Source organism: Nerophis ophidion, linkage group LG04 (assembly GCF_033978795.1).
Source record: "Nerophis ophidion isolate RoL-2023_Sa linkage group LG04, RoL_Noph_v1.0, whole genome shotgun sequence".
Lineage (NCBI taxonomy): Eukaryota > Metazoa > Chordata > Actinopteri > Syngnathiformes > Syngnathidae > Nerophis > Nerophis ophidion.
The window spans coordinates 80,068,484-80,090,888 of record NC_084614.1 but is presented as its reverse complement, the minus strand read 5'-3'; the positions used below and the strand labels follow the sequence as shown (position 1 = coordinate 80,090,888).

Below are 22,405 nucleotides of genomic sequence, written 5' to 3'. Positions count from 1 at the left end.
AAACCAACCTTTGTAGATTTCAATTTGTTTTTGAGTTGTCAGAATTTTCCCATAAAAATAACAGATTCAAATTTGGTGTAAAAAACCAATGTAAAATTTACGAGAAATTTCTTATGAATCGTAAAATCCAGTTTTCTTTTTTTTTTTTTACAAGATGCAAAGACATGTTGTCCCGGGCCTTGCTCCACGCCCCCGTGCTTCCAATGCCACGGGTTAATGTTTGATGCCGGCCGCCGTATAAAGAGTCTCCGCCCTTTCTCTGGCCTTCATTCCTCTTCAGCATCATGGGCGCTGGCGTCAGGTGGCTGTGGCACCACCGCAACTACATCATCACGGTGGGGGCGCCGCTCGCCCTCCTGCCCCTGCCGCTGGTCAGCGCCACATCGGTGAGCCCGCTTTCTTTTGACGCCGCGTGGCGTGTTGGTGCGCTTACCTTATTTTAAGGTGACCAATCAGCGGAGAGACTCGCATGATCAATCGTACCAACTCGGGCTTTGAATTTCTGGGCACCAGACGAGTCGAGTCGATTCGGTTCTTGGGGGTGACGATTCGATTCAGAACTGATTTCTCGATCCAAAACAAACTACCGTATTTCATTGAATTGCCGCCATGGCGCTAATTAATTTAAAACCTCTTCTCACTCCGGCATTTACCAAAGGCATGCGGTAAAGGCAAATATGTGCTAATTATTTTAAAACCTCTTCTCAATCCTGCGCTTACCAAAGGCATGCGGTAAATTCAGGCCTGCGCTTAAAAATTTGAGTGTGATGTAAGGATACCATCACGAAAAGCACATTTAATAAAAAAAACATTACTATGGTCTTACTTTTACGCAGCTCCTTCTGATCAAAAGCATCGATAACTTGTTTATAGAAGTCTTCCTTATCTTTCTTCAGTTTTAAAAGTCTCTCTGTCTCGATGGAGATCTTCCTTTATTACCTCCTGCTTCGATCGAAAGTCCAGTTTAGAAAACTGTTTTATTGTACCATATGTCCCTGGCAAGAAATCTGCGTTCAAAGGACTCCGGCTTGTTAGTGATTCCCAAAGCCCAAAAAAAGTCTGCGGGCTATAGAGCGTTTTCCGTTCGGGCTCCAGTACTCTGGAATGCCCTCCCGGTAACAGTTCGAGATGCCACCTCAGTAGAAGCATTTAAGTCTCACCTTAAAACTCATTTGTATACTCTAGCCTTTAAATAGACTCCCTTTTTAGACCAGTTGATCTGCCGTTTCTTTTCTTTTTCTTCTATGTCCCACTCTCCCTTGTGGAGGGGGTCCGGTCCGATCCGGTGGCCATGTACTGCTTGCCTGTGTATCGGCTGGGGACATCTCTGCGCTGCTGATCCGCCTCCGCTTGGGATGGTTTCCTGCTGGCTCCGCTGTGAACGGGACTCTCGCTGCTGTGTTGGATCCGCTTTGGACTGGACTCTCGTGACTGTGTTGGATCCATTGTGGATTGAACTTTCACAGTATCATGTTAGACCCGCTCGACATCCATGTCTTTCCTCCTCTCCAAGGTTCTCATAGTCATCATTGTCACCGATGTCCCACTGGGTGTGAGTTTTCCTTGCCCTTATGTGGGCCTACCGAGGATGTGGTAGTGGTTTGTGCAGCCCTTTGAGACACTAGTGATTTAGGGCTATATAAGTAAACAATTGATTGATTGATTGATTGATGTAATCCTCCATGTCAAAAGTGCAAGCGAGAGGAAAAAAATAAAAGATCGCTGCTCACTCTTGCTGCTTGTTGTCACTTCTTCTGCAGCCGAGCAGTCGTAAGAAGGATCACTAGCGCCCTCTACTACCAGGAGGCGATAGTCATTTAATGACTGATATTTGACACACGCAGCTACGGTATGTTAATAAAACATAGCTGCTTACTGTTCTTTTTAGCATATTCAATAGCTTGGACCTTGAATCCTACTGAATAGCTCTTAATCTTCTTACCTTTATGCGATTTCAAATTGTTGAAATCAGCCTCCTCCATTTTGAAAATGATGACAGGTGAAGTGTCACTCGTGACGTGACGAGTTTGACCCGGCGGAAATTCTAGACATGCGCTAATAAAAATAATATTTTGCGGGTATACTATATACCCGGCGGCAACTCAAGGAAATACGGTATATACTTTTGTTTAATAACATTGGGTGTCACTTCTATGATTAACTACAGTCCTCCATAAAATAGACAAAAATATTTGATAGAATTTTATATTACTTAAATATATATATATATTTTTTTTTTCATAAAATTCTGCCCAAATATTTAATAAAGTTAAATACTAAAAGAGGCTATCAGAAAATATTCATCAACAATATGATTTGCCTGAATGGCTGTACAGGACGGTTTAAAAAAATAATAATAATAATTAAATCGATTAAGAATCGTTACAAATAAGAATTGTTATGGGTAGAGTGGCCGTGCCAGCAACTTGAGGGTTCCAGGTTCGATTCCCGCTTACGCCATCTTAGTCACTGCCGCCGTGTCCTTGGGCAAGACACTTTACCCACCTGCTCCCAGTGCCACCCACACTGCTTTAAATGTAACTTAGATATTGGGTTTCACTATGCAAAGCGCTTTGAGTCACTAGAGGAAAGTGCTATATAAATATAATTTTCACGTAATTTCCTGCTTTTGTGACCATGCACGTGTGGCGTCGCTCCAGTCCAGGGGTAGGGAACCTACGGCTCTAGAGCCAGATGTGGCTCTTTTGATGACTGCATCTGGCTCTGGGATAAATCTGAGCTGACACTACTTAACACAATAAGTAATGAATAATTCCACTTGTAATCACAGTGTTAAAAATAACGTTAAAAATATAAAAATGCTCATGCATTTGAATCCATCCGTCCTTTTTTCTACCGCACCTGTTCAAGAAGTTGCCTTAAAGGTAAGAAATAATTTATTCATTATTGGTTAGTGTAGGGCTAGCCCTCTTGGGGGTTTTTCAACAAGGCCCAGGTGGGCCATTTACACACCTGTCGCTGATTTCGAGGCCGGTCCTGGCAACACCCCGCTTCGCTGCAGACCCGCAGGCCACGCCCCCTCCTAAGTTAGCTTCAGAATAACGACGTTATTACAAAGAATAAGAGACCTATTATACTCTAGAAATGTTGGTCTTAATTAAAAATGCACACTTTTAGTTGTGTTCAGTGTTAAAAATATATTTTATGGCTCATACGTAAATACATTTTAAAATATTTGGCTTTTTGGCTCTCTCAGCCAAAAAGGTTCCCGACCCCTGGTCTAGTGAGTGGCCTAGTGGTTAGAGTGTCCGCCCTAAGATTGGTAGGTCGTGACTTCAAACTACAGAAGTCTGATAATGGCTTTTTTGCCGATATTCTGATATTGTCCAACTCTTGATTACCGATTCCGATATCAACAGATAACGATATATACAGTCATGGAATTAACACATTATTATGCGTAATTTTTGTTGTGATGCCCCACTGGATGCATTAAACAATGTAACAAGATTTTTGTAAATAAATCAACTCAAGTTATGGGAAAAAAATGCCAACATGGCACTGCCATATTTATTATTGAAGTCACAAAGTGCATTATTTTTTTTAACATGCCTCAAAAACAGCAGTTTGGAATTTGGGACATGCTCTCTCTGAGAGAGCATGAGGAGGTTGAGGTGGGCGGGGTTGGGGTGGGCAGGTAGGGGATACCGGGGTGGTGTATATTGTAGCGTCCTGGAAGAGTTAGTGCTGCAAAGGATTCTGGGTATTTGTTCTGCTGTGTTTATGTTGTGTTACGGTGCAGATGTTCTCCTGAAATGTGTTTGATTGATTGATTGATTGATTAAAACTTTTATTAGTAGATTGCACAGTACAGTACATATTCCATACAATTGACCACTAAATTGTAACACCCGAATAAGTTTTTCAACTTGTTTAAGTCGAGGTCCACGTAAATCAATTCATTGTCATTCTTGTTTGGTGTGGGTTCACAGTGTGGCGCATATTTGTAACAGTGTTAAAATGGTTTATACGGCCACCCTCAGTGTGACCTGTATGGCTGTTGACCAAGTATGCCTTGCATTCTGTGTGTGTGAAAAGCTGTGGGTATTATGTGATTGGGCCGGCCTTTAAGGTTTATCGGCGTTCTGTACTTCTCCCTACGTCCGCTTTAAAAGGTCATAAATTTTGCTTTTTGAAACTGATGCCGATAATTTGGAAACCGATCATCTCTCGGGTCTTGTTCGTTGCTTGTGGTCGGTCTTCTCAGGTGGTTACTTCTCCTACTTCTGCCACGTTCGTTCCTCCCTCGCCCTTTTTATGCCGTAGCACAAGATGCAGGGATTGAGCACAGGCGGGTGGTGTACGCACCAGACTCTGATTGCTGCTCCAGTGCGTCACGCCTCTCCTCTCTGCTGCATGCCCCGCCTCCTGGCCTCCATCTTGGTCAGGACAGCTGCTCCTCTCAGCCCACTGTCAGCCCGTCGCCTGCGTCTCTCCACGTTCCAATATTACATATTAAAGCATTTATCGGCTGATAGTATCGGCAGTCCGATATTATCGGACAACTCTAGTTCAAACCCCAGCTGAGTCATACCAAAGACTATAAAAAAAAAAATGGGACCCATTACCTCCATGCTTGGCAACTAATATAGACACTTACATCATGTGTTGTCTTCATTATAACAATTATATAAGACTTTTAATGTCATTTTGATAGTAGGCTAATATAGACACTTACATCACGTCTTGTCTGCATTATAACACTTATATAGGACTTTAAAAGTCATTTTGATAGTAGGCTAATATAGACACTTACACCATGTGTTGTCTTCATTACAACATGTATATAAGACTTTTAAAGTAATTTTGATAGTAGGCTAATATAGACACTTACATCATCTGTTGTTTTCATTATAACACATATAAGACTTTTAAAGTCATTTTGATAGTAGGCTAAAACAGCTAATATAGACACTTACAGTACATCAGGTGTTGTCTTCATTATAACACTCATATAAGACTTTTAAAGTCATTTGGATAGTAGGCTAATACAGCTAATATAGACACATCAAGTATTTCCTACATTATAACACTTATATAAGACTTTTAAAGTAATTTTGATAGTAGGCAAATATAGCTAATATAGACACTTACGTCATGTGTCTCCTTCATTATAACACTTTTACAAAACTTTCAAAGTCATTTTGATAATTGGCTATTATAGCTAATATAGACACTTACATCCTGTGTTGACTACATTATAGCACTTTTAGAAGACTTTTAAAGTAATTTGATAGTAGGCTAATATAGCTAATATAGACACTTACACTATCTGTTGTCTTCATTATAAGACTTTTAAAGTCATTTTGATAGTAGGCTCATATAGACACTTACATCACGTGTTGTCTTCATTATAACACTTATATAGGACTTTAAAAGTCATTTTGATAGTAGGCTAATATAGACACTTACACCATGTGTTGTCTTCATTATAACATGTATATAAGACTTTTAAAGTAATTTTGATAGTAGGCTAATATAGCTAATATAGACACTTACATCATATGTTGTTTTCATTATAACACATATAAGACTTTTAAAGTCATTTTGATAGTAGGCTAAAACAGCTAATATAGACACTTACATCAGGTGTTGTCTTCATTATAACACTCATATAAGACTTTTAAAGTCATTTTGATAGTAGGCTAAAACAGCTAATATAGACACTTACATCAGGTGTTGTCTTCATTATAACACTCATATAAGACTTTTAAAGTCATTTGGATAGTAGGCTAATATAGCTAATATAGACACATACATCACGTGTTGTCTTCATTATAACCCTTAAATAAAACTTTTAAAGTAATTTTGATAGTAGGCTAATATAGACACTTACATCATGTGTTGCTTTCATTATAACACTTATATAAGACTTTTAAAGTCATTTTGATAATAGGCTATTATAGCTAATATAGACACTTACGTCCTGTGTTGACTGCATTATAGCACTTTTAGAAGAATTTTAAAGTCATTTTGATAGTAGGCTAATATAGACACTTATATCATGTGTTGCCTTCATTATAACTCTTATATAAGGCTTTTAAAGTCATTTTGATAGTAGGCTAATATAGCCAATATAGACACTTACATCATGTGTTGTCTTAGTCATAACATTAATATAGGACTTTTAAAGTCATTTTTATATTAGGCTAATACACTTACATCATGTGTTGACTATATTATAACACATAAGACTTTTAAAGTCATTTTGATGGTAGGCTAATATAGCCAATATAGACACTTACATCATGTGTTGTCTTAGTCATAACATTAATATAGGACTTTTAAAGTCATTTTTATATTAGGCTAATACACTTACATCATATGTTGACTATATTATAACACATAAGACTTTTAAAGTCATTTTGATAGTAGGCTAATATGGTTAATATAGACACTTACAGCATGTGTTGACTACATTATAACACTTTTATAAGACATTTAAAGTCATTTGATAGTAGGCTAATATAGCTGATACAGACACGTGTCGTCATTGTAACACTTATATAAGACTTTTAAAGTCATTTTGATAGTAGGCTATTATAGCTAATATAGACACTTACATCATGTGTTGACTGCATTATAGCACTTTTAGAAGACTTTTAAAGTCATTTTGATTGTAGGCTAATATAGACACTTACATCATGTGTTGTCTTAGTTATAACATTAATATAGGACTTTTAAAGTCATTTTGATATTAGGCTAATACAACTAATATAGACACTTACATCATGTGTTGACTATATTATAACACATAAGACTTTTAAAGTCATTTTGATAATAGGCTAATTAGGTTAATATAGACACTTACAGCATGTGTTGACTACATTATAACACTTTTATAAGACATTTAAAGTCATTTGATAGTAGGCTAATATAGCTGATACAGACACGTGTCGTCATTGTAACACTTATATAAGACTTTTAAAGTCATTTTGATAATAGGCTAATATCGCTGATATAGACACTTACATCATGTGTTGACTACATTATAACACTTATATAAGACCTTTAACATCATTTGGATTGTGGGCTAATATAGCTAATATGGACACTTACATCATGTGTTGCCTTCATGATAACACTTAAATAAGAATTTTAAAGTCATTTTGATAGTAGGCTAATATAGCTAATATAGACACTTACATCACACATTGTCTTCATTATAACACTTAAAGAAGAATTTTAAAGTCATTTTGATAGTAGGCTATTATAGACACTTACATCATGTGTTGCCTTCATCATAACACGTATATAAGACTTTTAAAGTCATTTTGATAGTAGGCTAATATCGATGATATAGACACTTACATCATGTGTTGCCTTCATCATAACACGTATATAAGACTTTTAAAGTCATTTTTATAGTAGGCTAATATCGATGATATAGACACTTACATCATGTGTTGACTACATTATAACACTTATATAAGACCTTTAACGTCATTTGGATTGTGGGCTAATATAGCTAATATGGACACTTACATCATGTGTTGCCTTCATGATAACACTTAAATAAGAATTTTAAAGTCATTTTGATAGTAGGCTAATATAGCTAATATAGACACTTACATCATGTGTTGACTACATTATAACACTTATACAAGACTTTTAACATCATTTTGATTGTGGGCTAATATAGCTAATATAGACACTTACATCATGGGTTGCCTTCATTATAACACTTATATAAGACTTTTAAGGTCATTTTGATAGTAGGCTAATATAGCAAATATAGACACTTACATCACACATTGTCTTCATTGTAACACTTAAATAAGAATTTTAAGGTCATTTTGATAGTAGGCTATTATAGACACTTACATCATGTGTTGCCTTCATCATAACACTTATATAAGACTTTTAAAGTAATTTTGATAGTAGGCTAATATAGCTAATATAGACACTTACATCACGTGTTGTCTTCATTATAACACTTATATAAGACCTTTAACATCATTTTGATTGTGGGATATCCATCCATCCATCATCTTCCGCTTATCCGAGGTCGCGACCCGATTGTGGGATAATATAGCTAAAATAGACACTTACATCATGTGTTCCCTTCATCATAACACTTATATAAGACTTTTAAAGTCATTTTGATAGTAGGCTAATATAGCTAATATAGACACTTACATCATGTGTTGCCTTCATTATAACACTTATATAAGACTTTTAAAGTCATTTTGATAGTAGGCTAATATAGCTAATATAGACACTTACATCATGTGTTGCCTTCATTATAACACTTATTTAAGACTTTTAAAGTCATTTTGATAGTAGGCTAATATAGCTAATATAGACACTTACATCACACATTGTCTTCATTCTAACACTTAAATAAGAATTTTAAAGTCATTTTGATAGTAGGCTATTATAGACACTTACATCATGTGTTGCCTTCATCATAACACTTATATAAGACTTTTAAAGTCATTTTGATAGTAGGCTAATATAGACACTTACATCATGTGTTGCCTTCATTATAACACGTATATAAGACTTTTAAAGTCATTTTGATAGTAGGCTCATATAGCTAATATAGACACTTTCATCATTCGTTGTCTTCATTATAACATATCTATAAGACTTTTAAACTCATATTGATAGTAGGCTGCTATAACTAATACAAACACTTCATGTGTTGCCTTCATTATAACACTTTTATAAGGCTTTAAAAGCTCGGACATATTTTTATTTATTTATTTTTTTTGGTCCAATATGGCTCTGTTTTATCGTAATTCGATGATGTTATGGTGTTAGCTTTCACTGCCAACTGTTGGCTACTGATTCATTCACGGCATTGAAATGTGTTACTATTTACAACTTTATTGGCACCGCACAGGCACACAGGCTGCACCCATCCGCACGCCGCCCGCACCATGCAAGCATTAGTAAAGTGCGATACGTGGGCTGGTATCGTTTGTGTAGTGGTCAAAGAATAGCAATAAAATGTCCTGGTGTTTTTTTTTAATGGATAAAGGTGACTGCTTTCTTGGTGTGTGTACAGGAGGCACGTTGCGGCTACACCATCCTCCTGATGGCGCTCTTCTGGTGCACCGAGTGTTTACCCCTGGCAGTGACGGCCTTGCTGCCCGTGGTCCTCTTCCCCATGATGGGCATCATGCAGGCCGGACAGGTAAGTGCCGTGCAGGTGGGGGAAAACAAATTAAAGGGGAACATTATCACCAAACCTATGCAAGCGTCAATATATACCTTGATGGTGCAGAAAAAAGACCATGTCTTTTTTTAACCGATTTCCGAACTCTAAATGGGTGAATTTTGGCAAATTAAACGCTTTTCTGTTTATCGGTCTTTTAGCGATGATGTCAGAACGTGACGTCACCGAGGTAACACACCCGCCATATTCATTTTCACATTACAAACACCGGGTCTCAGCTCTGTTATTTTCCGTTTTTTCGACTATTTTTTGGAACCTTGGAGACATCATGCCTCGTCGGTGTGTTGTTGGAGGGTGTAACAACACTGACAGGGAGGGATTCAAGTTGCACCACTGGCAAGAAATCTGCCGCCAGACCCCCATTGAATGTACGAAAGTGTCTTCACATTTGACCGGCGATGCTAAGACAGACATGGCACAGAGATGTATGGATAACCTGCAGATGCATTTGCAACCATTAAATCAACGAAATCACAAAGGTGAGTTTTGTTGATGTTGTTGACTTATGTGCTAATCAGACATATTTGGTCACGGCATGACTGCCAGCTAATCAATGCTAACATGCTACGCTAATCGATGCTAACATGCTATTTACGCTAGCTGTATGTACATTTTAAACTAGATACCCACATTTAATGCGAAACAAACACTTACCAATCGACAGATTTGAGTTGCTCCAGTGTCACAAGATGCGAAAGTCCTGATCGTTTGGTCCGCACATTTTACCGGCGATGCTAATAAGGCAGCCATGCTATGGGCCACTTCATTAGGTACACCCACGCTATGGCCGAATAGCGTCAATAGCTATTCGCTCAATAGCTTCAATTTCTTCTTCAATTTCGTTTTCGCTATCTGCCTCCATACTCCGACCATCTGTTTCAATACATGCGTAATCTGTTGAATCGCTCAAGCCGCTGAAATCCGAGTCTGAATCCGAGCTAATGTCGCTATATCTTGCTGTGGTAACCGCCATGTTGTTTGTATCGGCAGCACTGTGTGACGTCACAGGGAAATGGATAGTGGTTTCGAAGATAGCGAAAATAAGGCACTTTAAAGCTTTATTTAGGGATATTCCGGGACCGGTAAAATTTTGAAAAAAAAATCAAAAAATACAACTAGCCACTGGGACCTGATTTTTATTGTTTTTAACCCTTTTGAAATTGTGATAATGTTCCCCTTTAAGCCCTAGGCTATAGTCATTACAAATGGCATTTGTTTACGTTTGAGAAACTCTAAAATGAACCGAGAAAAAAAATGCTGGCAGTTTGGGCGGTTTGGCTCATTTGGTAGATTGGCCGTGCCAGCAATTTGAGGGTTACAGGTTCGATTCCCACTTCCGCCAACCTAGTCAATGCCGTTGTGTCCTTGGGCAAGACACTTTACCCACTTGCTCCCAGTGCCACCCACACTGGTTTAAATGTAACTTAGATATTGGGTTTCACTACGTAAAGCGCTTTGACTCACTAGAGAAAAGCGCTATATAAAAGTACAATTCACAATTCATCCAGTAAGAGCAGAGGAAATAATGATGGAATGGATCAATTCTAGGAGAAATAATGATGGAGTCAACCTAAAAATTTTCATTTCCATCTGATATGCTCATTAGTGAAGTAAATTATATTTACCGTATTTCCTTGAATAACCGCCGGGGCGCTAATTAATTTAAAACCTCTTCTCTAGCCTTTAAATAGACCTCCTTTTTAGACCAGTTGATCTGCCGCTTCTTTTCTTTCTCCTATGTCCCCCCCTCCCTTGTGGAGGGGGTCCGGTCCGATAACCATGGATGAAGTACTGGCTGTCCAGAGTCGAGACCCAGGATGGACCGCTCGCCTGTATCGGTTGGGGACATCTCTACGCTGCTGATCCGCCTCCGCTTGGGATGGTCTCCTGTGGACGGGACTCTCGCTGCTGTCTTGGATCCGCTTTGAACTGAACTCTCGCGGCTGTGTTGGAGCCACTATGGATTGAACTTCCACAGTATCATGTTAGACCCGCTCGACATCCATTGCTTTCGGTCCCCTAGAGGGGGGGGTTGCCCACATCTGAGGTCCTCTCCAAGGTTTCTCATAGTCAGCATTGTCACTGGCGTCCCACTGGATGTGAATTCTCCCTGCCCACTGGGTGTGAGTTTTCCTTGCCCTTTTGTGGGTTCTTCCGAGGATGTTGTAGTCGTAATGATTTGTGCAGTCCTTTGAGACATTTGTGATTTGGGGCTATATAAATAAACATTGATTGATTCTCACTCCGGCGTTTACCAAAGGCATGCGGTAAAGGTAAGCATGAAAAGAAACGGCAGATCAACTGGTCTAAAAGGGGGGTCTATTCAAAGGCTAGAGGAAGGAGTGTTCCCACCTTGGAGAGCTGTTGCAGCAGGTGGATTGACATGAATCATCAACAATAAAATACATGTTAAAATAGTGTCAATATGTATAAATATTTAATGTTGATATTAGGGATGAGGCTAAATTTGGTCCTTTTAAAGTCCCGACCAAATTGACCAGCTTGTTGTCACACGATTAGAACTTTGCAGTCCAAGCATCCATCAAAGGTCCGAGGTCAGAGGTGTGTTGTTGCAGGTGAGCATCGAGTACCTGAAGGACACCAACATGCTCTTCATCGGTGGACTGCTGGTGGCCATCGCGGTGGAGCAGTGGAACCTCCACAAGCGCATTGCTCTGCGCGTCCTGCTGCTGGTGGGCGTGCGGCCGGCCCTGTAAGAACCTCCCCCCGGAAGAAGCCCCGCCCCCTTGCATTTCAAAGACTTACGCGTTCCTCTCCCTCAGGCTGATGATGGGCTTCATGATGGTGTCGGCCTTCCTCTCCATGTGGATCAGCAACACGGCCACCACCGCCATGATGCTGCCCATCGCCCACGCCGTGCTGCTGCAGCTGAAGGCCACCGAGCTCGGGTCCGAGCACCGAGACAACCGCGCCATGGAGCTGGAGACCACGGCGCCACAGCAGGAAATGGCGGATGATAAAGGGACGGACGCCTCGCGGGAGGACGGCGCGTGTGAGTACATGACACGTTCTCTCATGGGCGGGGAGTTTTTGTTGTGAAGAAAAGGTTCTGCTTGTGTGACAAAGTGGACCGGAATCCAGAACCGGAGCAGGAGTCCAGCAGGACGTTGGCAGAGGAGCAGTTCGAGCAGTTGTCCAAAGGAATCAGTCTCAGCGTTTGTTACTCGGCCAGCATCGGAGGCACGGCCACGCTGACCGGAACCACGCCCAACCTCATCCTCAAGGGTCAAATCGACAAGTAGGACACGCAGAACCGCAAACAGAACTCGGTCCCGCTGAGCTCCAATCTCCCTCCCTCGCTGGTCCGCAGGCTCTTTCCCGACAACGACGACGTCATCAACTTCGCCAGCTGGTTCGGCTTCGCCTTCCCCAACATGGTCCTGATGCTGGTTATGTCCTGGTTCTGGCTGCAGTTCATGTTCCTGGGCTTCAAGTAAGAGAACACCGGAAGTACCGCACACGTTCCCGAAGTCACTCGCGTCTTCCTGGCTCAGTTTGCGGCGCACGTTCGGCTGCGGCGCGGCAGGCGGGCGGGACCGGGAGGCGTACGCCGTCATGAAGGAGGAGTACAGGAAGTTGGGCGGGATGAAGTTCGCCGAGGGGGCGGTGCTTGCCGTCTTCGTGCTGCTGGTCCTGTTGTGGTTCAGCAGGGAGCCGGGCTTCATCGACGGCTGGGCCACCGTGCTCTTCAACAAGCAGGGCCCGTGAGTACAACCCGCAGAACTGCCTCGTTGGGTCTCTCCAGAGCAGGGGTGCCCACACTTTTTCTGCAGGCGAGCTACTTTTCAATTGACCAACTCGAGGGGATCTACCTCATTTATATATATCATTTATATTTATTTATTTATGAAAGAGACATTTTTGTAAACAAGTTAAATGTGTTTAATGATAATACAAGCATGTGTAACACATATAGATGTCTTTCTTTCACGAAGACAAGAATATAAGTTGGTGTGTTACCTGATTCTGATGACTTGCATTGATTGGAATCAGACAGTAATGATGATAACGCCCACATTTTCAAATGGAGGAGAAAAAAAGTTGTCCTTTCTGTACAATACCACATGAAAGTGGTTGGTTTTTGGCATCTAATTCATCCGGCTTCCATACACTTTACAAGAAAAACATTGGCGGCAAATTCCGTAGCTTGCTTGATTGACATTCACGGCACCCGAGGGTCTTGTGAGATGACGCTGGCTGCTGCCAGTTCATTATTATGAAAAAATGACAGAGAGGAAGGCGAGAAACACTTTTTATTTCAACAGACTTTCGCGCCGTCCCTTCCGTCAAAACTCTAAAGGCCGAATGCACATTTCCTATCTTCACAATAAAAGCCCTGCTTCATGCTGCCTGCGCTAACAAAATAAGAGTCTCAGAAAGCTGGCGTGCACAAGTGATGTGCACGCCAGCTTTCTGAGGGATCGCTTGTGCACGCCAGTTTTCCGAGACTCTGTATTTAGTTAGCGCAGGCAGCATGAAGCAGGGCTTTTATTGTGAAGATAGGAAATGTGCAGTCGGCCTTTAGAGTTTTGACGGAAGGTACGGCGCGAGAGTCTGTTGAAATAAAAAGTGTTTCTCGCCTTCCTCTCGGTCATATTTTCATAATAATGATCTTGCAGCAGCCAGCGTCATCTCACAAGACCCTCCGGTACCGTGAATGTCATTTAAGTGACGTCTTGGTGAAGATTGATGATCACTAATTTTTAGGTCTATTTTTTTTAAAAAGCCTGGCTGGAGATCGACTGACACACCCCCCGCGGTCGACTGGTAGCTCGCGTTCGACGTAATGGGCACCCCTGCTCCAGAGTCTAAGACTGGCTGGTGGATTTGGATCAATGCAAGTGGACTGTAACATAACACAACATATGAGTTGGGAAATTGTGTTAGATGTAAATATAAACAGAATACAATGATTTGCAAATCCTTTTCAACCCATATTCAGTTGAATATGCTACAAAGACAACATATTTGATGTTCAAACTGATAAACATTTTTTTGTTGTTGCAAATAATCATTAACTTTAGAATTTGATGCCAGCAACACGTGACAAAGAAGTTGGGAAAGGTGGCAATAGATACTGATAAAGTTGAGAAATACTCATCAAACACTTATATGGAACATCCCACAGGTGTGCAGGCTAATTGGGAACAGGTGGGTGCCATGATTGGGTATAAAAGCAGCTTCCATGAAATGCTAAGTAATTCACAAACAAGGATGGGGCGAGGGTCACCACTTTGTGAGCCAATTGTTGAACAGTTTTAGAACAACATTTCTCAACGAGATATTGCAAGGAATTTAGGGATTTTACCATCTACCGTCCGTAAAATCATCAAAAGGTTCAGAGAACCTGGAGAAATCACTGCACGTAAGCGATGGTATTACGGACTTTTGATCCCTCAGGCGGTACCGCATCAAAAACCGACATCAGTGTGTAAAGGATATCAACACATGGGCTCAGGAACACTTCAGAAAACCACTGTCAGTAACTACAGTTGGTTGCAACATCTGTAAGTGCAAGTTAAAACTCTACAATGCAAAGCAAAACCCATTTATCAACAACACCAAGGAACGCCACTGGCTTCTCTGGGCCCGAGCTCATCTAAGATGGACTGATGCAAAGTGGAAAAGTGTTCTGTGGTCTGACGAGTCCACATTCTAAACTATATCTGGAAACTGTGGACGTGGTGTCTTCCGGAACAAAGAGATGCGCGGATAGGCAATTATATCATCCGCATCCGCGTCACCAAAATCGCCATCCACCCGCCGTTCACCCGAACCAACATTTTATCGGGACCGTACCCGCCCGCTGAATTACATCAGAGGTTGGCCACCTTTACCACTCACAGAGCTATTTAATACTGTTTCACAGAGTAATGTAGTCATTTGGAACCGCTAACGTTCTCGTGATTATTCAATAGCGCACATCCTGATGACAAGAAATTGGGCGTGCTGTGAAGCCATTGCCTTAGACACCTTCAACAATATGTACGAACTGATTGTTGGTCCAGCAACATGTTGTGTGCAGCTTCCGCAATTACACGTATGAGATTGAAAGGCATACTGGGTGATACAGAGTACACTGATGGTTGTGATATAAACAACTTTAACACTTACTAATATGCACCACGCTATGAAGCAACAAAATACAAGATTGACAAACACATTTCAGGAGAACATCCTCACAGTAACACAACATAAACGCAACACAACAAATACCCAGAATCCTTTGTATTCATGACATATTCCTGAATATATTTTGCTCCCCCAACCCCGCCCACCTTACCGACGCACGGGGGGGGGGGGTTGTATAAAATAGTCAGGAGTTTCATGTTTACAAAGGATTCTGGGTATTTGTTGTGTTGCATTTATGTTGTGTTACTGTGAGGATGTTCTGCTGAAATGTGTTTGTCGTTCTTAATTGGTGTGGCTTCACAGCGTGGCGCATATTACTAAGAGTGTTAAAATTGTTTATATCACAACCATTAACTGTGTCACCCAGTATGCCTTGCAGTCGTGTGCGGGTTGCCGCGGAAGCCACACACAACATGATGCTGGACTGACAAGTAGATCGTGTTTGATGTAGAAGGCGTCAAAGCTAATGGCTTATTATCTGGGTGACCACCGGCAGCCATTCAAGAGAATAATAGCGTCTCCTATTGACTTCTTCGCTTTATGACACAAATCTTAAATAGCTCTTTGAATGGCAAAAGATACCGATCCTAGAACCATGTATATCAAATGTCTCCGGATGGTTCAACCGCCACCCGCCCGAATCTAATTAAAATCTATTTTTTCGTCATGTCAACCGCCTGAACCGCGGTTTACCCGCGGACACCGCGGATGAGACCGCAAACTGCGAATCTCTAATAGGCGCAAAGTTCAAAAGCCAGCATCTGTGATGGTATGGGGGTGCATTAGTGCCCAAGGCATGGGTAACTTACACATCTGTGAAGGCACCATTAATGCTGAAAGGTCCATACAGGTTTTGGAACAACATATTTTGTCATCCAAGCAACGTTATCATGGACGCCCCTGCTTATTTCAGCAAGACAATGCCAAGCCACGTGTTACAATGCGTGGTTTCGTAGGAAAAGAGTGCGGGTACTTTCCTGGCCCGCCTGCAGTCCACACCTGTCTCCTGTCGAAAATGTGTGGCGCATTATGAAGCGTAAAATACGACAGCGGAGACCCCGGACTGTTGAACGACTGAAGCTCTACATAAAACAAGAATGGGAAAGAATTCCACTTTCAAAGCTTCAACAATTAGTTTCCTCAGTTCCCAAACGTTTATTGAGTGTTGTTAAAAGAAAATGTGATGTAACACAGTGGTGAACATGCCCTTTCCCAACTACTTTGGCACGTGTTGCAGCCATGAAATTGGCTTCGTAGTAAGTGAAGTGTGAAGTGAATTATATTTATATAGCGCTTTTCTCAAGTGACTCAAAGCGCTTTACATAGTGACACCCAATATTTAAGTTACATTTAAACCAGTGTGGGTGGCACTGGGAGCAGGTGGGTAAAGTGTCTTGCCCAAGGACACAACGGCAGTGACTAGGATGGCACAAGCGGCAATCGAACCTGCAACCCTCAAGTTGCTGGCACGGCCACTCTACCAACCGAGCTATGAGTGTATTAGTGCCCAAGGCATGGGTAACTTACACATCTGTGAAGGCACCATTAATGCTGAATGGTCCATACAGGTTTTGGAGCAACATATGTTGTCATCCAAGCAACGTTATCATGGACGCCCCTGCTTATTTCAGCAAGACAATGCCAACCCACGTGTTACAACAGCGTGGTTTCGTAGTAAAAGAGTGCGTGTGCTTTCCTGGCCCGCCTGCAGTCCAGACCTGTCTCCCATCGAAAATGTGTGGCGCAATATTAAGTGTAAAATACGACAGCGGAGACCCCGGACTGTTGAACGACTAAAGCTCTACATAAAACAAGAATGAGAACGAATTCCACTTTCAAAGCTTCAATAATTAGTTTACTCAGTTCCCAGACGTTTATTGAGTGTTTGTTAAAAGAAAATGTGATGTAACACAGTGGTGAACTGCTCGGATCTACACATATTATTATTAGTTATTTTTCCATTCTTGTATCACTCTCCGTCAAGTGACTGTTTATTTCCTGTTTAGCCTGTCACCATGGTAACTCATTAGTCCACCTGCTACTCCCGGTCCACACACACCTGTTTTGTCTAATCACCCCCCTATTTAAGCCAGCCTCTTTGTTCATTTCTTTCTGGGTTCATAGTTTGGTCTCACGCAACTGTACGTCTGGACTTTTTATCGTTTGCTTTCACTCAAGTATTTATATTCTCGCCATAGCTTCTCACGCTAAGCCTTTGTGTTTTCCCAGTTTACATACTGATGATTTGTTTGTTCTTTTTGTGCCTACGTGCCATTTTAGTTTGTCTATTTGTACTTCCTAGTTTTCATACTAGCGTTTTTGGTTTGCCTTTTATTAGCTCCATCATCATCATCATCATCATCATCTTCCGCTTATCCGAGGTCGGGTCGCGGGGGCAACAGCCTAAGCAGGGAAACCCAGACTTCCCTCTTCCCAGCCACTTCGTCTAGCTCTTCCCGGGGGATCCCGAGGCGTTCCCAGGCCAGCCGGGAGACATAGTCTTCCCAACGTGTCCTGGGTCTTCCCCGTGGCCTCCTACCGGTTGGACGTGCCCTAAACACCTCCCTAGGGAGGCGTTCGGGTGGCATCCTGACCAGATGCCCGAACCACCTCATCTGGCTCCTCTCGATGTGAAGGAGCAGCGGCTTTACTTTGAGTTCCTCCTGGATGGCAGAGCTTCTCACCCTATCTCTAAGGGAGAGACCCAAACTCATTTGGGCCGCTTGTACCCGTGATCTTATCCTTTCGGTCGTGACCCAAAGCTCATGACCATAGGTGAGGATGGGAACGTAGATCGACCGGTAAATTGAGAGCTTTGCCTTCCGGCTCAGCTCCTTCTTCACCACAACGGACCGGTACAACGTCCGCATTACTGAAGACGCCGCACCGATCCGCCTGTCGATCTCACGATCCACTCTTCCCTCACTCGTGAACAAGACTCCTAGGTACTTGAACTCCTCCACTTGGGGCAGGGTCTCCTCCCCAACTCGGAGATGGCACTCCACCCTTTTCCGGGCGAGAACCATGGACTCGGACTTGGAGGTGCTGATTCTCATTCCGGTCGCTTCACACTCGGCTGCGAACCGATCCAGCGAGAGCTGAAGATCCCGGTCAGATGAAGCCATCAGGACCACATCATCTGCAAAAAGCAGAGACCTAATCCTGCGGTTACCAAACCGGAACCCCTCAACGCCTTGACTGCACCTTGAAATTCTGTCCATAAAAGTTATGAACAGAATCGGTGACAAAGGACAGCCTTGGCGGAGTCCAACCCTCACTGGAAATGTGTTCGACTTACTGCCAGCAATGCGGACCAAGCTCTGGCACTGATCATACAGGGAACGGACCGCCACAATCAGACAGTCCGATACCCCATACTCTCTGAGCACTCCCCACAGGACTTCCCGAGGGACACGGTCGAATGCCTTCTCCAAGTCCACAAAGCACATGTAGACTGGTTGGGCAAACTCCCATGCACCCTCAAGAACCCTGCCGAGAGTATAGAGCTGGTCCACAGTTCCACGACCAAGACGAAAACCACACTGTTCCTCCTGAATCCGAGATTCGACTATCCGACGTAGCCTCCTCTCCAGTACACCTGAATAATTAGCTCCAGTGTTTTGTTATTTAGCTTCCTTTGTTACTTAGAATAAATTCATTATTTCTTACCTCTTGCCATGTTCATTGCTACGCATCCACGAAGGAACATTTCTGGCAGCACTGTGCCAACCAGTCATTACAGAACATGCCCTTTCCCAACTACTTTGGCACGTGTTGCAGCCATGAAATTCTAAGTTAATTATTATTTCCCAAAAAAAACAAAGTTTATCAGTTTGAACATCAAATATGTTGTCTTTGTAGTGCATTCAATTGAATATGGGTTGAAAATGATTTGCAAATCATTGTTTTCCGTTTATATTTACATTTAACACAATTTCCCAACTCATATGGAAACGGGGTTTGTAAGTGACGTTCCTAATCAACTCCTCGCTCGTTTTCAGCTTTGTGTCGGACGGGACCGTCGCCATCTTCATTTCCCTGCTCTTCTTCGTCATTCCCTCCCGGTTACCGCGCTGCGGAGGCTACGGCTGCGACGACACAGGTGACACGCCGGCTCCTTGCCAGCCAATCACGACGCTGCATTGCCAAAGGAAATCTGGAGGCTTGACTGAAAAAAAATCTACCGTAAAAATAAAAGTGTTCTCGCAGGCAAGGCGGTGAACGCCCCCGCCACGCTGCTCAACTGGCAGGTGGTCCACGAGCGGATGCCCTGGAACATCGTGCTGCTGCTGGGGGGAGGCTACGCGCTGGCCACAGGAAGCGAGGTGACGCCTCGACGTTGGTTTCGGCGTTCCATCGGCATCTTCTCGCTGACGAGGCGTGTTTTCCCCCGGCAGGTGTCGGGTCTCTCCACGTGGCTCGGCCAGAGTCTGGCGCCGCTGCAGAACATCCCGCCCTTCGCCATCTCTCTGCTGCTCACCCTGCTGGTGGCGACCTTCACGGAATGTTCCAGCAACGTGGCCGCCACCACGCTCTTCCTGCCCATCCTGGCCTCCATGGTGAGACGGCGGCGCCGAGCGAAGGTTTGGGCGAGTGACCGGCGTGTGTTTCTCGACAGGCCATCACCATCAAGATCCACCCGCTGTACGTGATGCTGCCCTGCACCATCGCCGCCTCGCTGGCCTTCATGCTGCCCGTGGCCACGCCTCCCAACGCCATCGCCTTCTCCTTTGGGAACCTCAAAGTCATGGACATGGTGAGACTGGCCTCGACAACAACTTTAGGGCCGAGCGGCATGTTGCTTTGCATGCAAACAGGAAGTTGTGACGCAGCTACTTCCTGTCCCTGCAGGTCAAGGCTGGCTTAATGTTGAACGTCATCGGAATCCTGACCATCAACGTTGGCATCAACACCTGGGCCTTCGCCATGTTCGACATGGGCACCTTCCCCTCGTGGGCCAACGTCACCCTGGATTAGCGAGGACGCGCGTGAAAATGAACAATGGACAGTAAGACAGTGACGCTGTCGGTTTTTTTCTATTCTATTGTCTCTATTGTAGGTTTTTTATATTTCATACAGAGCAGTGATTGAATGCTGTGATGTTTGTGTAGGAATAAATTGGAAAATGATCAATTTTTAAGCACCTATCGATTCGATCCGATTTCTCAGATTCAGTATCGAGAAATCGATTCAACGCAATTTTCGGATCAACACGATTCTCGATTCAATACTAGTCTCGTTTCAAACCGGTTCTTGGTTTACGATTTAAACCGAATATCGATTCAAACAGATTTTTTGATTTAACATGATTCTCGGTTAAACGTGATTCTCGATTCAAACCGATCCTTGATTCAACACAATTCTCGATTCGACACGATCCTCAATTTAATGCGGTCCTCGATTCAAACCGAATCGCAATTCCAGCCGGTTTTTGATTCTACATGAATCTCGATTTAACACGATTCTTGAATAAACACGATTCTCGAATCAATACTAGTCTCGATTCAACATGATTAACGATTCAACGCGATTCTCGATTCAAAGCAATACTTGATTCAACACAATTCTCGATTTGACGCGATTCTCAATTTAATCCGGTCCTCGATTCAAACCGAATCGCAATTCCAACCATTTTTTTATTCTACATGATTCTTCATTCAACACCATTCTCAACTCAACACGATTCTTGGGTCAACATGATTCTCGAATCAATACTATTCTCGATTCAACACAATTCTCAATTCAACACAATTCTCGATTCAACGTGATTCTCGATTCAAACCGATCCTTGATTCAACACAATTCTCGATTCGACGCGATTTTCAATTTAATGCGGGTCCTCGATTCAAACCGAATCGCAATTCCAGCCGGTTTTTGATTCTACATGAATCTCGATTTAACACGATTCTTGAATAAACACGATTCTCGAATCAATACTAGTCTCGATTCAACATGATTCACGATTCAACGCGATTCTCGATTCAAAGCAATCCTTGATTCAACACAATTCTCGATTCAACGCGACTCTTAATTTAATGCGGTTCTAGATTCAAACCGAATCGCAATTCCAACCATTTTTTTATTCTACATGATTCTTCATTCAACACCATTCTCAACTCAACACGATTCTTGGGTCAACACGATTCTTGAATCAACATGATTCTCGAATCAATACTATTCTCGATTCAACACAATTCTCAATTCAACACAATTCTCGATTTAACGTGATTCTCGATTCAAACCGATCCTTGATTCCACACAATTCTTGATTCGACACGATTCTCAATTTAATGCGGGTCCTCGATTCAAACTGAATCGCAATTCCAACCATTTTTTTATTCTACATGATTCTTCATTCAACACCATTCTCAACTCAACACGATTCTTGGGTCAACATGATTCTCGAATCAATACTATTCTCGATTCAACACAATTCTCAATTCAACACAATTCTCGATTCAACGTGATTCTCGATTCAAACCGATCCTTGATTCAACACAATTCTCGATTCGACGCGATTTTCAATTTAATGCGGGTCCTCGATTCAAACCGAATCGCAATTCCAGCCGGTTTTTGATTCTACATGAATCTCGATTTAACACGATTCTTGAATAAACACGATTCTCGAATCAATACTAGTCTCGATTCAACATGATTCACGATTCAACGCGATTCTCGATTCAAAGCAATCCTTGATTCAACACAATTCTCGATTCAACGCGATTCTCAATTTAATGCGGTTCTAGATTCAAACCGAATCGCAATTCCAACCATTTTTTTATTCTACATGATTCTTCATTCAACACCATTCTCAACTCAACACGATTCTTGAATCAACATGATTCTCGAATCAATACTATTCTCGATTCAACACAATTCTCAATTCAACACAATTCTCGATTTAACGTGATTCTCGATTCAAACCGATCCTTGATTCAACACAATTCTTGATTCGACACGATTCTCAATTTAATGCGGGTCCTCGATTCAAACCGAATCGCAATTCCAGCCGTTTTTTGATTCTACATGATTCTCGATTTAACACGA

The 22,405-nt window shown here is 42.3% G+C and overlaps 1 protein-coding gene across 3 annotated transcripts in view; it reads left to right on the top strand.

Annotated features, from left to right (window-relative positions):
* Window positions 1-20,501, top strand: part of LOC133551999 (solute carrier family 13 member 2-like) — a 39,328-nt gene extending 18,827 nt beyond the window's left edge. For 2 of the 3 annotated variants that reach the window (XM_061899220.1, XM_061899219.1), the window contains 11 exons: window positions 9,035-9,163; window positions 11,782-11,918; window positions 11,989-12,218; window positions 12,293-12,464; window positions 12,537-12,659; window positions 12,721-12,930; window positions 19,360-19,460; window positions 19,568-19,683; window positions 19,756-19,917; window positions 19,977-20,114; window positions 20,210-20,501. In XM_061899220.1, coding sequence (XP_061755204.1) covers window positions 9,035-9,163; window positions 11,782-11,918; window positions 11,989-12,218; window positions 12,293-12,464; window positions 12,537-12,659; window positions 12,721-12,930; window positions 19,360-19,460; window positions 19,568-19,683; window positions 19,756-19,917; window positions 19,977-20,114; window positions 20,210-20,335 — 1,644 coding nt within the window. In that variant the 3' untranslated portion in view covers window positions 20,336-20,501. Of the gene's footprint in view, window positions 1-154; window positions 387-9,034; window positions 9,164-11,781; window positions 11,919-11,988; window positions 12,219-12,292; window positions 12,465-12,536; window positions 12,660-12,720; window positions 12,931-19,359; window positions 19,461-19,567; window positions 19,684-19,755; window positions 19,918-19,976; window positions 20,115-20,209 lie in introns of all 3 variants that reach the window. The other variant, XM_061899221.1, reaches the window with a different exon arrangement.
* The last annotated feature ends 1,904 nt before the right edge of the window (window positions 20,502-22,405 follow it).